The 14,036-nt window shown below is 37.8% G+C and overlaps 1 protein-coding gene across 1 annotated transcript in view; it reads left to right on the forward strand.

Annotated features, from left to right (window-relative positions):
- TRPM6 (transient receptor potential cation channel subfamily M member 6) overlaps window positions 1–14,036 on the forward strand; it is a 327,340-nt gene that overhangs the window by 151,554 nt on the left and 161,750 nt on the right. Inside the window, exons 31-32 of the mRNA XM_053699972.1 lie at window positions 10,309–10,334; window positions 12,568–12,618. Coding sequence (XP_053555947.1) covers window positions 10,309–10,334; window positions 12,568–12,618 — 77 coding nt within the window. The remainder of the gene's footprint in view (window positions 1–10,308; window positions 10,335–12,567; window positions 12,619–14,036) is intronic.

The following is a 14,036-nucleotide window of genomic DNA, read 5'->3' on the forward strand; positions in this document are numbered from 1 at the left end:
ATACTAAGTTAAAATTAAAATAAAAAATCCTAACATTAAAAATAAAAAAATCTAAGATTGAATTAAAATAAGTCTAATATTACCAAAAATAAAAAAGTCTAAAATTACAGAAAAAATAAACGAAATTAACAAAATGTAAACCTAATCTAATACCCCTATAAAAACAAAAATGCCCCCCAAAATAAAAACACCCACTAATCGAACACTAAACTACCAATAGCCCTTAAAAGGGCCTTTTGTAGGGCTTTGCCCTAAAGTGATCAGCTCTTTTTACACCAAAAAATGACAAAGTCCCCCCCTAGCAATACAACCCACCAAAAAAACACAACCCCCCAAAAGAAAAAACCTAACACAAAAAAAGCTAAACATTGCCCTTAAAGGGGCATTTGTATGGGTATTGCCTTTAAAATGGCAATCAGCTCTTTTGCTGCCCATTAAAATAAAAAAGGCCTAATCTAAAAAAAAAACCCCTAAAAAAAAACTTTTCTAACCCCAAAAAAGGTACTCACCATTCCTGAAGTCCGGCGGTGAAGGTCTTCTTCCAGGCAGCGGCATCTTCACCCAGCAAAGGGACCTCTTATATCTTCATCCTGAGCGAAGGCGGCACGGAGCGGAGGTAGCCATGGAGCAGGAACAGTGGCCGCAGAGACATCCAGCGCGAAGGATCCTCTTCATGCAATTGCCGCATCACACTGAAGCTTGAATGCAATGTACCCGTTTTATATTTGGAATACCTTGCATTCCTATTGGCTGATATTTTTTCAAATTAGCCAATAGGATGATAGGTACTGCAATCAGCTCTTTTGCAGCCCATTAAAATAAAAAAGCCATAATCTAAAAAAAAACCTTTCAAATCAACCAATAGGATTTCAGTAGCTCTCACCCTATTGACTGATTAGAATGTTTCAGCCAATAGGATTGCAAGGTACACCATATATATAACGGGTACCTTGCATTCAATCTTCAGTGTGTGGTGACGATCGCATGAAGAGAATCCTCCACAGTGGGTGTCTCCGTGGCCGCCATTTCTGCTCCACGGCCACCTTTCTTGCTCCGTGGCCACCTCTGCTCCGTGCTGCCTTCGCTCCGGATGAAGATAGAAGAGGTCTCGGCACTGGATGAAGATGTAGCCACCTGGAAGAGGATCTTCACCGCCGGACTTCAGGAATGCTGAGTACCTATTTCGGGGGTTAGACTTTTTTTTAGGTGTTGTTTTTTTAGATTAGGGCTTTTTTTATTTTAATGGGCTGCAAAAGAGCTGATTGCCCTTTTAAGGGCAATACCTATACAAATGCCCCTTTTTTTTTAGTTTTTTAGTGTTAGTTTTTTTTATTTTGGGGGGTTTGCTGTTAGGAAATGATAGCTTTAGGCAATGCCCCAAAAAAGATCCTTTTAAGGAATATTGGTAGTTTAGTGTTATATTAGGATGTGTTGGTGGGGCTTTTTATTTTTATAGGGGTATTAGATTAGGTTTAATTTTTATTATTTTGGATAATTTTGTTTATTTTTTTCTGTAATTTTCGATTTTTTTACTTTTTGGAATTTTAGATTTTTTATTTTAATTGAATCTTAGTTTTTTTATATAATGTTAGGATTTTTTATTTTAATTTTAACTTAGTATTTTTTTAATGTAATTGGGGTTAACTTAGGGGGTGTTAGGTTAGGGGGCTTAGTGATTAGATTAGTTCTTTGAGTTTTTGGGGGATGGCGGATTAGAGGTTAATAGTTTAATTAGGTTTATTGCATTATGGGGGGATGGCAAATTAGGGGTTAATAGTTTAATTAGGTTTATTGCATTGTGGGGGGATGTCAGATTAGGGGTAAATTAAATTACCATTTTTTCAGCATTAAAACCGGAACGCAGCCATTACGAGTCTTGTCGGTATAGCTATACCGCAAGCATTTTAGCCTGTAATGCAACGTCAATCCTGCACTCAAAAAAATGACGTTTTTGCATGGGATTTCCATAGCGCCGGTATTACAGGTTGTGCAGTGAGGCTAAAATTCTTGCCTTACAGCCTATACCGACACGATCCGTTCCGCTATTTGAGACCAGTAGTTATGAGTTTTACACAAAACTCATAACTAAAATGTTACAAAGTACACTAACACCCATAAACTATCTATTAACCCCGTAAACTGCCACCCCCGCAACAAAAATACTATATTAAACCTATTAACCCCTAATCCAATGCCCACCCACATTACCAACACTAAAATAAAGTATTAACCCCTAATCTGTCACCCCCCACACATTGCTACTACTAAAATAAACCTGTTAACCCCTAAACTGCCGTCCACCCACATCGCCAACACTAAAATAAAGTATTAACCCCTAAACCGTCAGCCCCCCACACCGCAAATACTAAACTAAACCTATTAACGCCTAAACAGCTGGCCCCCCACATCGCAACACACTAAATTAACCCATAAACCTAACACCCCCTAACCTTAAATTAAAGTTACAATATATCAACCTTTAAAATAAAAAAAAAATTACCTGTGAAATAAAAAAAAACTAAGCTTAAACTATAAATAAACCTAATAGTTACAAATTTTAAAAATCCTAAAAAAACTAAAAAAAACTAACATTACAAAAAACACCACTAAAATTACGAAAAATAAAAAAAATCTAAGATTACAAAAATAATAAACTAAATTATCCAAAATAATAAAAATTATACATATTATACAGATTTTTTTTATTTTTCGTAATTTTAGTGGTGTTTTTTGTAATGTTAGTTTTTTTACCCCTATAATGCCAAAAAGCCACCCCAAAATAAAAACACCCCATAATCTAACAATAAACTACCAATAGTCCTTAAAATGGCCTTTTATAGGGCATTACCCTGAAGCAATCGGCTCTTTTAGATAAAAAAAATAACAAAGTACCCCTAACAGTAAAACCCCCCAACCAACCAACCCCCCAAAATAAAAAAAAAAACCTAACTCTAAAAAAACCTAAGCTACCCATTGCCCCTAAATGGGAATTTGTATGGGCATTGCTCTTAAAAGGGCAATCAGCTCTTTAGTGCCCGTCCCCCACCAACCCCGGCCAGACACAGCCAGTGGCCCAATACCCTCCATCCGTGGGTATTCGGTCGATGTATCAGAAGGATCATATATCTTCAGCTGCACGCTCGATGAGCTATTATAATGTTGTTGCATCTCACCTCCATTGGTGCCATGTCTTGCTGCGGTTCCTGCCTCGTGTCTGGTCCCTTCTGTTGGCTGCTTGTAGTCAGACGGTTATTTTTTGTTGTTTTGATGGGTGTTAGGGGTATATAGCCCACAACTGGACAACAGCCCATTAAAAAGTTTAATGGGGCAGATTCAATGAGGTGTCGACAGAAACCTCTCAAGGTTATACGAGTGGTTGCTGAGGGTATCTGGTGGGCCTGCTTCTTTGACAGTCACCATTATGGTTGCGAAATGCTGATGTCCTTTTTGCAGCCGCTGTCTTCTTCCTCTCTCTGGAGTCCCTCTTAACTTAGAGATGGTATTAATATAGTCCAAGCTAATGTGTCAGTATAGTTGGGTAAGGCAAATCACCTCAGGATACAGAGGGGAGTGGCGTCGCCCATCATGTGCTGTCGCTCTAGGCCCTTACTTTCTGATTCTGGGCTCCGATTTAAAAAATACAGCAACGGTTGAGTTGTAAGGATCACCACTATATAGTGAGACACTGTAATTTGCCGTGGGTATAGTTTTGATGTAAAAGGAATTCTCCTAATCGGCGGATTAATAGAAACTCAATCAAAGCTCTGAAGAGTGTGACCGCTCATGATTGCTGTTCAGACATGCCCCCCCAATAGGGATGATTACACAAGCAGCAGCAAGGTCCGACATATAAGATAAGATAAACTTCAAATTAGGGAGAGATATGTGGCAAAGGTAGGCTTGTGACATCTGCCATATGCTCTTTTAGTTTTCAGGGATGAAAAATCAGTGTATATAACAGAGAAGTACAATCTGCAAACCTCTGTTTTACTGACACTTGATTTAATGTATTTCTTGAATGAAACTGGTTGACCTTTGGGAAGTTTGTATTAGTGTGTTGTACATGTGTGGTTATAAGATAAGAATTGTGTTGTGTAAATTCAAGTATTAAAGGGACATGAAACTTAAAATTATTCATGATTCAGATAGAGCATTCAATTTTAAAGTGAATGTCAAGTTTGATGAATCGGTGCCCGGTTTTTAAAAACCCTATTAAAAACAGGGGCACTAACATTCATCAAACTTTACATTTCACTTGTTTTTTTATAATACTTATCTTTTAATCTTGAAAGAAGGCTCCAGTGCTTCATCCACCCGTCACAAGTCTCTTCATATGTCAAAAATGATGAATCCGGCTTCCTCTAATCACGGCGTTGCCTCAGGCAATGAGTCTCCTGGGGGGGAAGCCGTGATCGGAGGATGCCGTATTCGTCATTGCTGACATATGAAGTGATGAGCGGCAGGAGGGGGAATTGCTGAAGCGACTTTCAAGATTAGAAGGTAAGTTATTTTAAGAAAACAAGTGAATTGTAAAGTTTGATGAATGAAAGTGCCCCTGGTTTTAATAGGATTTTTAAAAACCGGGCACTGATTCATCAAACTTGACATTCAGTTTAAACAACTTTCCAATTTACTTCTATTATCAAATTTGATTTGATGTATCAGTTTTTGAAAAGGCATGCCTATGTAGGCTCAGGAGCTAGCTGCTGATTGGTGGCTGCAAATATATGCCTCATGTCATTAGTTCACAAGATGGGGCTGATTTATTAACAGTCTGTCTGACATGATCCACTCAGCTGATCATGTCCAACAGACATCACTGACTGCCGACAGCATACGCTGTCGGCATTTAACATTGCACAAGCAGTTCTTGTGAACTGCTTGTGCAATGCCGCCCCTGTAGATTAGTGGCCATTAGGCCACTAGAGGGGGTGTCAATCAGCCCAATTGTATAGGATCGGGCGGATTGATGTCCGCAGCCTGGAGGCAGCGGACAAGTTAAGGAGCTGCGATCTTAAGACTGCTGCTTCTTAAAGGCTGTTTCCGGCGAGCCTGAAGGCTCGCGTGGAAACATGGGGATCAGGGGCCATTCAGCCCTTGATAATTCAGCTTGATGTGTTTAGCTAGCTCCCATTAGTGCATCTCTGCTCCTTTATCAAAGGATAACAAGAGAATGAAGCAACATTGATAATAGAGTAAATTGGATAGTTGTTTAATATTGCATGGTCTACCTGAATCATGAAAGAAAAAATTGTGTTTCATGTCCCTTTAACAGTAATGAATCTGGTCTATTCATGCACAAATACTCCTGTAAAATATATGTAGACCTAAATGTTCTGCTCAGTGGAATATGTTGAGTATTTCTAAATGAAAATAACATTACCCATGTGAGCTCCATAATCTGTAGTACAGACACTGCAAGAAAACAATGGCATAAACTCAACATGTCCCGTCTGATTTTAAAACCCATTCACATAAGTTTAGATTCTAAACCCTAGAGCTGGTTAGGAGCATTTCTTGGTAGCTTATTCCAGCACTATGGGAGGAAAATGCTGTCTGAAATAGAACCTTGTCATGACTTGCTTGTGACTTCTCAGAAACTGACAAACTGCTTAAGGGCATTTCATCCATTGGCGCATAAAATGTTTACGGCCAGCATTTTTACTACTTTCTTTATCATTTGTCAGTTGTTCAAGTTTGTATTTATTTTTTAACTTCTAAAAATTATAAGATGGGTCAGAAAGTTATAAATTTTTACTAAGCTTTCGTTAAAAGAACAGCAAACACTTTGAGACTTCAATATGTGTTTAGTTATGCATAGTAAAAAAGATTTGCACTCGATTTTTTGCTTCTCTTCATGTAGCCAATTCTAAAAACCTGTAAATGCACATAGCAGACTTCTTAAGGCAACACATGCTACACAACTTTGCCTATTTGTCTTAAAGGGACACAAAACCCAATATTTTTCTTTCATGATTCAGATAGAGGATGCAATTTTAAGCAACTTTCCAATTTACTTCTATTATTAAATTTGCTTAATTATTTTAGTATCCTTTATTGTAGGAAAAGCAATGCACTACTGGGAGCTAGCTAAACATATCCGTTAAGGCAATTTACAAGAGGTACATTTCTGCAGCCACCAATCAGTCACCTGGTAGTGTATTGCTGCTAAATAGCCTATAGGTGTTCTTTAAACAAAAGATACAAAGAGAACACATCAAATTAGATTATAGAAGTTAATTGGAGTTTTAAATTGCATGCTCTATCTGAATCATTAAAAAATCCCTTGTGTTTCATGTCCCTTTAAGCTGATAATAGCTGCAAAACAAAGCAATACATGCTAACAATCTGACCATGGCTAGCCTTCTTGTCTGCAGATTCAATTAAGGCAAGTAGAGTTTGGCTAAAAAAAAAAAGACTTGGTTAATACGTTACAACAAAAATATCTTGTAATTACAATGATGTCCCAAGAAATGTATATATCTAAGTGTATATATGTATATACCTAAATACTAAAATGTAACAATAAGAGTAGCAGCAATTGGTCTACTCCTCCTGGCCTTGATTGATAGGCTCCATATCTGATAAAAAGGGAGCATATACATCCTAGAAATGTGTACGGTATACACTGACCATATTACCATTTGATCAGAAAAGGTGTTTTTTTATTTGGAATAAATACACAGCTTGGCTTCTTTGTCTACTCACATATGTTGTGTTTATTTTAGTGTAGAGAATAATACACCCAGTACAGACAAAGTCTCTGCTGGTGAAGGTGGTGTGTCCGGTTGAAACATTGTTATACAATTATTTAGAAGTACCTACTATTAGAAATTGTCCTCTGTGCTGATACCATGGTAGCAACTCCCTAAAACAACATTCTGCAAAATTTGAAAAAATGTTTGAACTTGTGTTGGAGTTATATTCTGAAAATTTTAAATTGAGGTAACTGTAAAATTAAGCTACAGTCTCAGAAACAGAGGGATACATTCAAGAAAACAAAAGAATCTTACCAGCTACTGTTATCACTTAATACATACAGAGAGAAGCACACACACAGGAATGAACAGCCAGCTTAATACCATTGTTAGCCATTTCTATGGTGATTGTTTCAGCTTTCATTGGGCCTCGTCAGTGAGGTGTAGCCATATTCCTCTAAGCACACTGAGCAAGGAGTCCACGTCTGGTTGCCCCTTTTTCCCTTAGGGAGACAAAATACATACAGAGAGAAGCGCACACACAGGAACAAACAACCAGCTCAATACCATTGTTAGCCTGTTCTATGGCGATTTACAACCTGGGTGCAGCTACTTTTTAGCCCAGTAATGCTTTTCACAGAGTAGAAATTTCCTGTAGTATATCAGTCTGATCCCGCCAATTACGGTCAGTCCAGCGCCAAAATACCAGGCAAATCCTCTCTGAACAAGGAACACAGCAACCCCAGACAATCATTTCAGCCTTCATTGGGCCTCGTCAGTGAGGTGTAGCTATATTCCTCTAAGCACACTGAGCAAGGAGTCCACGTCTGGTTGCCCCTTTTTCCCTTAGGGAGACTAAATACACACAGAGAGAAGTGCACTCACAGGAACGAACAACCAGCTCAATACCATTGTTAGCCTGTTCTATGGCGATTTACAACCTGGGTGCAGATTCTTTTTAGCCCAGTAATGCTTTTCACAGAGTAGAACTTTCCTGTAGTATATCAGTCTGATCCCGCCTATTACAGTCAGTCCAGCGCCGAAATACCAGGCAATTCCTCTCTGAATAAGGAACACAGCAACCCAGATGATCGTTTCGGCCTTCATTGGGCCTTGTCAGTGAGGTGTAGCAGTATTCCTCTAAGCACACTGAGCAAGGAATCCACGTCTGGTTGCCCCTTTTTCCCTTAGGGAGACTAAATACATACAGAGAGAAGCACACACACATGAACGAAAAACCAGCTCAATACTATTGTTAGCCTGTTCTATGGCGATTTACCACCTGGGTGCAGCTTCTTTTTAGCCCAGTAATGCTTTTCACAGATTTGAACTTTCCTGTAGTATATCAGTCTGATCCCGCCTATTACAATCAGTCCAGCACCGAAATACCAGGCAATTACTCTTTGAATAAGGAACACAGCAACCCCAGACGATCATTTCGGCCTTCATTGGGCCTCGTCAGTGAGGTGTAGCCATATTCCTCTAACCACACTGAGCAATGAGTCCACGTCTGGTTGCCCCTTTTTCCCTTAGGGAGACTTAATACACACAGAGAGAAGTGCACACACATGAACGAAAAACCAGCTCAATACTATTGTTAGCCTGTTCTATGGTGATTTACCACTTGGATGCAGCTTCTTTTAGCCCAGTAATGCTTTTCACAGAGTAGAACTTTCCTGTAGCACATCAGTCTGATCCCGCCTATTACAGTCAGTCCAGCACCGAAATACTAGGCAATTCCTTTCTGAACAAGGAACACAGCAACCCCAGACGATCATTTAGGCCTTCATTGGGCCTCGTCAGTGAGGTATAGCCATATTCCTCTAAGCACACTGAGCAAGGAGTCCACACCTGGATTCCCCTGTTATCACTTAGAGTGAAAAAGTCATAAACATGGAGGCATAAATTACAGCTAGGCCTAATTGATTGTGAAGATAGATCCACTGTCATTCTGTAAAAAAAATCACAGACAGGGGCAAAACATGAGAGAACAGAAAAAGGTAAATTTGGGGTTTCTGAAATTGTAATAATTTTATGCCATATTTGAGAGATTATGCTGACATGGAAATTATGTTATGATTGATGTGAAATCAGGAGTCAAGAGAGTTTAATGAAGTGGAGAGTGTATTAGTCTAGGGTTGGTGGATTCATAAAATAAATGCCATGCTCCTATGAAGTTGTCAGGTATTTTCATTATTAATTTAAAAAGGAATTGAGTGAAAATAAGTTTGGGCAAAATAAAATGCCTCAATAGGTTTGAAGCTTTCCTTTAAAGTGATTGTCAATTTTCGTTCTTTTGAACACATATTCCTGTAGGCAATCCTGATATTAACCTAACCGCCACTATACATTTAATAAAAAATTAGTAATATGTAGTTTATTTTTTAGTCGAAATATCGACTATTCACAGTACCTGCTCCTCCCACAGTCTACTTCCTTAGTTTTAGACATATCACGTATACAGCGGTCCCACCCGCTGTTTACGTCTCTTCAATGCGCGCTCCCGTTTTCACTTCCCATTGCGCATGCGTGAAATGCGGTTTCCGCTGTTAATCAACCATAGTATTCATTGAATCAATACATTCAATGAATACTATTGTTGTGAAGAGAAGGGAACGATCTGCTAACCCAGCACCTAATACCGCCAAATAAAAATACAATATTGAAACGGAACTTATTATTTTCATTATGTTTTGCCTGCTAACTAATATTTTTCCCAAAATGTAAACCGACATTGTTCATATGGTTATTAAAAATTGGTGACAAGAATAATAATTAAAATTTATTATTTGAATTCAAACAGTATTGATTTTAAAAATAAGCTGTAATTAGAGAATACGGAGCCCTGTTACTGATGTAACTGATTTCAGTAATTCAGAAATGACAGGGCTCCGTAAAGTAAAACAACTGCGCATGCGCGAAATGTGCACGAGCGTTAAAGGAAATCGTTGGTGAACATGATAACAACGCAGGCGCAGAAAGGAGTAGTGACGTCAGCGTAAGCGGTTGGGTCCCCCTGTGGTTAGAGCCTTGATTGGTAATTAAGACGTCAATCAGACTGACACTAAGTAGGCGCGCGTACCGGGTGGAGGATCAAAATAACGGGAGCCAACGAACAAAATTAAAAAACAAGGTATATAACAAAAACATTGTAAATTGATGAATGAAACTGGTATTTATTTTTAATAGACGTTAAGGGTAACGTTAGTGAGGATGCGCACTTTACATTCACTTTAAGAAGTGAAAAGTATTTGAAACTCTCAGATTCTCAGCTGCTAGTTTGGTTAATTTTTTTTAATACAATCACCAACCTCACCATCATTTGATGTGTTTAATACTGATCAGCTAAGTATCATAACTGAATAAAAACATAATTTACTATTTATTTATTATTATGTATAATTTATTTGATCAAGAAGGTTACTAAATGATGATGAGGGACAAACAACTAATTTATTTTTTGGTTCTAGGGGCAGACAAAACTGTTAGTATAATATAATTTGACCTATCTCTGTTCTCCATTTGGTCAATTTGTATCTTTGAAGTAAGAGCCACAGTTTGCAAGTCTATGTAGTTGAAACTGTTCAAAATTGTTTTTTTTTGTTTTTAGATTTAGAAGCTCAGATGGAGTTAACAGTAAGTTATATGCATTTACTTCTCTAGTAAATTTCCATTTTTTTTTCTTATTTTTATAAACCGTTTAAAGTTAGATGTATAACAGAAAATACTTATGTACGGCATTATAGGCATTATAGGGCTAGAAACGAGTGGAGCACTGTATTACGCTCTGGCTTGCACATCAACTTCTCTAGACGGAGGCTTTGTGCTCATGTCAGGTACTTGTATTATCAGTTGAAAGTAACAAGTTAGGGTGAAAGCAAAAGCCTGGCACGCGCAAAAAGTGTAACTTCCGCATTGATGTATTCTTCCATAGACTTCAATGGAGCTCACAAACTGCAAAAAACCAGCAACCATACTTACGCACTAACTCGATCACGTTTATTCAAGTGCGCCAAACCCAACATGAATTTTCATATTCCAATGATCTTCACGTAGAATAATATGTTCTATATATTCTTAAATAGATATTTTTATATATAGATGATTGTTTTTTGGCAAACTATATATACTGCATATACCTATACATATCCCCCTATGTGAAGAGCATTGGAATGTGAAATATGTACAGTGCATAAATAGTTTATTAATTATGAATATGCTCGGCTCCAATGCACTTAAATACTGTATATACTGTATAATAAACATACATAAGTTAGACATGTATGTATCTCTATGTTAAAGCCCTTCGCAGCCCTTTTCTGTTTTCTAACACCTGAGTCCTTATATCTTTGAGCCCTTATAACTTTTTAATGCAATTTTTAAAAAATATTTTTCTCAGAAAGTGTTACTATGAGTGTAACTGTACTGTTAAATGTATTTTTTATGTGCTTTGTGCAATGTTTTTGTCTCGTGTAACAGTTAACCAGAGCACTGAAGTCACGCTAGCCTAACGTGCATTAAATTCAATTGCACTCAAGCGTAAGCGTTTACTTTCAACTCGTAATACGCACGCTATTGCAGTCACAAGCAAAAATAGTTTTGCTTATTTTTAAATAACATTGCTCTGATTTTCAGACTCCTAACCAAGCCCCAAGGTTTTAGGAGAATACAGTCAGCTACCTACTCCAGCTTGCTCCTGTTTGTGTAAAGGGTCTTTTAATATGCAAAAGAAGCGGGGGTGTCTTATTTCTCACTTGCAGTGGGCTTTCCAGCTGCCTTTTCAACAGAGCCACACTGACAGCTTCTAAATAAGTTTTTAAACAGTTTTATACTGGATTTTTATATCAGTATCTGTGCATCTTATTCTTTATAGTAGTGTCTATTACATGCAGTTATATGAAAATTGGTGTATACTGTGCCTTTAAGGAGCTATTTTCACAAAAAGAGTAATTCCAGAACAAGGGGTCATGATCTTAAGCTGAAGGGTAGTAGGTTCAGGAGTAATTTTTGGAAGTGCTTCTTCACAGAAAGGGTGATTGATTTATGGAATAAGGACAGACATTGTGGGTGACTTCAAGAATACCTGGGATGAGCGTCTATAATATGAACTAACTAAGTTTACATGTTTTGGGCAGACTTGTTTCGGCCTTTGGTTCTTATCTGAAGTCTATGTTTCTATGTTAATCAGTTATGCAAATGCATTCTCCAGTTTCCAACCTATATCTTAGAAGGGCAATTAAAAATTGGTCTGACACCTTGGTGCTCAATATTTTTGAGTCCTGATCTGGTACCTGAATGTCATCACTGCTTTTATTGTTAGACTTGTCTTGTTTATATACACACGATGTTCATCTTCACTTGTATTTTCTTTATGACTTTGGGCTGCTTTTTATTGTCTGTTTTATTTAGATTTTCTAATTAGCCCTTTACATCTCTGCTAAACTTGCATGAAAGAAACATTTTACATTGTTCCATTTTGCTAGATATTTACAAAATTAAAAAAAAACACATTTGAAACATTTTCATAATGCTGCTACAATTAGAATTATTCAGGTCATATACAATTGTTCATTGTAAAAAAAAACAGACATAATGCCATGAATTTCCATTATTTAAATAAATAATATGATCAGGAGTAGGAAAGATGCTCAGCTATAATCATTTTGTTCTATGTTTGCAGAGCTTTTGAGATAATGGAATATTATAGATGATAAAATATGTTATAAAAAGCTTATTTTAATGCCCCCTCTCTCTCTGTGAAGATGTTCACTTATGTATATGCTGGTGAGGGCAGAACTAGCGGACTATAAATGTGAATCAATAAGAAAATTATGAGTGCATTACAATATTTTTCAAACATGTCTTACAGAAATAGCAGCTTCATTAAAAGCCTCTCAAGACTTAAATAATCATTACTCAGGTGAGTGAAAGACACCCAAATAAGGTATGTTTATTAAGCATATATTCACAGTTGGAGAAAGGTAGAAATGTTCTCCTACATTTTTAGACAGTCTAATGAAATGAAAAGTCTTATTGAATGATTGCTGTAACTGAAGACATTAGGTTACAAAATGGCTATCAGTACATATTTCAAAATGCTTTACATCTCTACTAATGCTTTACATCTCTACTAATTATTGAGTTCAGGTGTTTTAGCCACACCCATGGCTAACAAGGTGCATAAAATGCAGCACATAGCCAAGAAAACAGCATTACGATAGGTCATACTAAAGACCTCAGGGATTATAAACTTTGCACTGTCATAGGATGCCAAAATTGCCAAAAACAGTTTGTGAAATTTGAACCCTATTAGATCTACCCTGGTTGACTATAAGTGCAATTATTGTGAAGGGGAAGCATCTAGGAGCAACAGCAGCCCAGCTACGAAGTAGTAGATCCCGAAATCTCACATAGCTGGGCTGCCGAGTGCTGAAACACATAGGAAATACAAATCACTTGGAATCTTCTTCTGCAGTCACTACAGAGTTCCAAACTGTCTCTGGAAGCGACATCTAAACAATAACTGAGCACTGAGAGCTTCATGAAATGGGTTTCCATGTCTGAGTAGCTGTACACAAGCCTCATAATGAACATGCTTCATGCCAAGCGTCTGCTGGAGTGGTGTTTAACCTGCCACCCTGGACTCTGGTGGAAATTTATTATCTTCAGTGATGAATCATGCTTCACTATCTGTCAGTCTGATGGAAGAATCTTGGTGTGGCAGATACCAGGCAAACACTACCTATTGGAATGCATAGTGCCTGTTATAAATATTAGTGGAGGAGGGGCTGTTTTTTAGGATTTGGACTAGGCCCTTAGTTCCAGTTAAGGGTCATCTTAATGTTACAGGATATAAATATATTTTAAACAATTGGGTGCTTCCAAGTTCATTTTGAATTCCTACTATTCTGCCCTTAATCTCTATAAGCAACATTACTTCTCTACTCTTATCTCTAATCTTTCTTCAAACCCAAAACGTCTGTTCTCCACTTTCAATATTCTTCTCCGCCCACCCACACCCCCTAATACAATTTCTCAGTCAGCGCAAGACTTTTGCCAGCCACTTCAATAACAAAATCGACTCCATCAGAAACTAAATCAGCTCTCAACATACTTCCATTCCCTCACCCCCTCAAAGGCTCGCAATCAACCACAACTCACATAGCCATAAATTTAACTCTTTCTCCCCTGTTACTGAGGAAGAAGTTTCGGCACTTATACTGAGCTCTCACCTCACTACCTGTCCTCTTGACCCTATCCCCTCAAAGCTGCTCCCCTCCCTCTCTTCTACCCTTACCCCTATACTCACGCACATTTTCAACCTCTCCCTCAGCACCG

Source organism: Bombina bombina, chromosome 2 (genome assembly GCF_027579735.1).
Source record: "Bombina bombina isolate aBomBom1 chromosome 2, aBomBom1.pri, whole genome shotgun sequence".
NCBI lineage: Eukaryota > Metazoa > Chordata > Amphibia > Anura > Bombinatoridae > Bombina > Bombina bombina.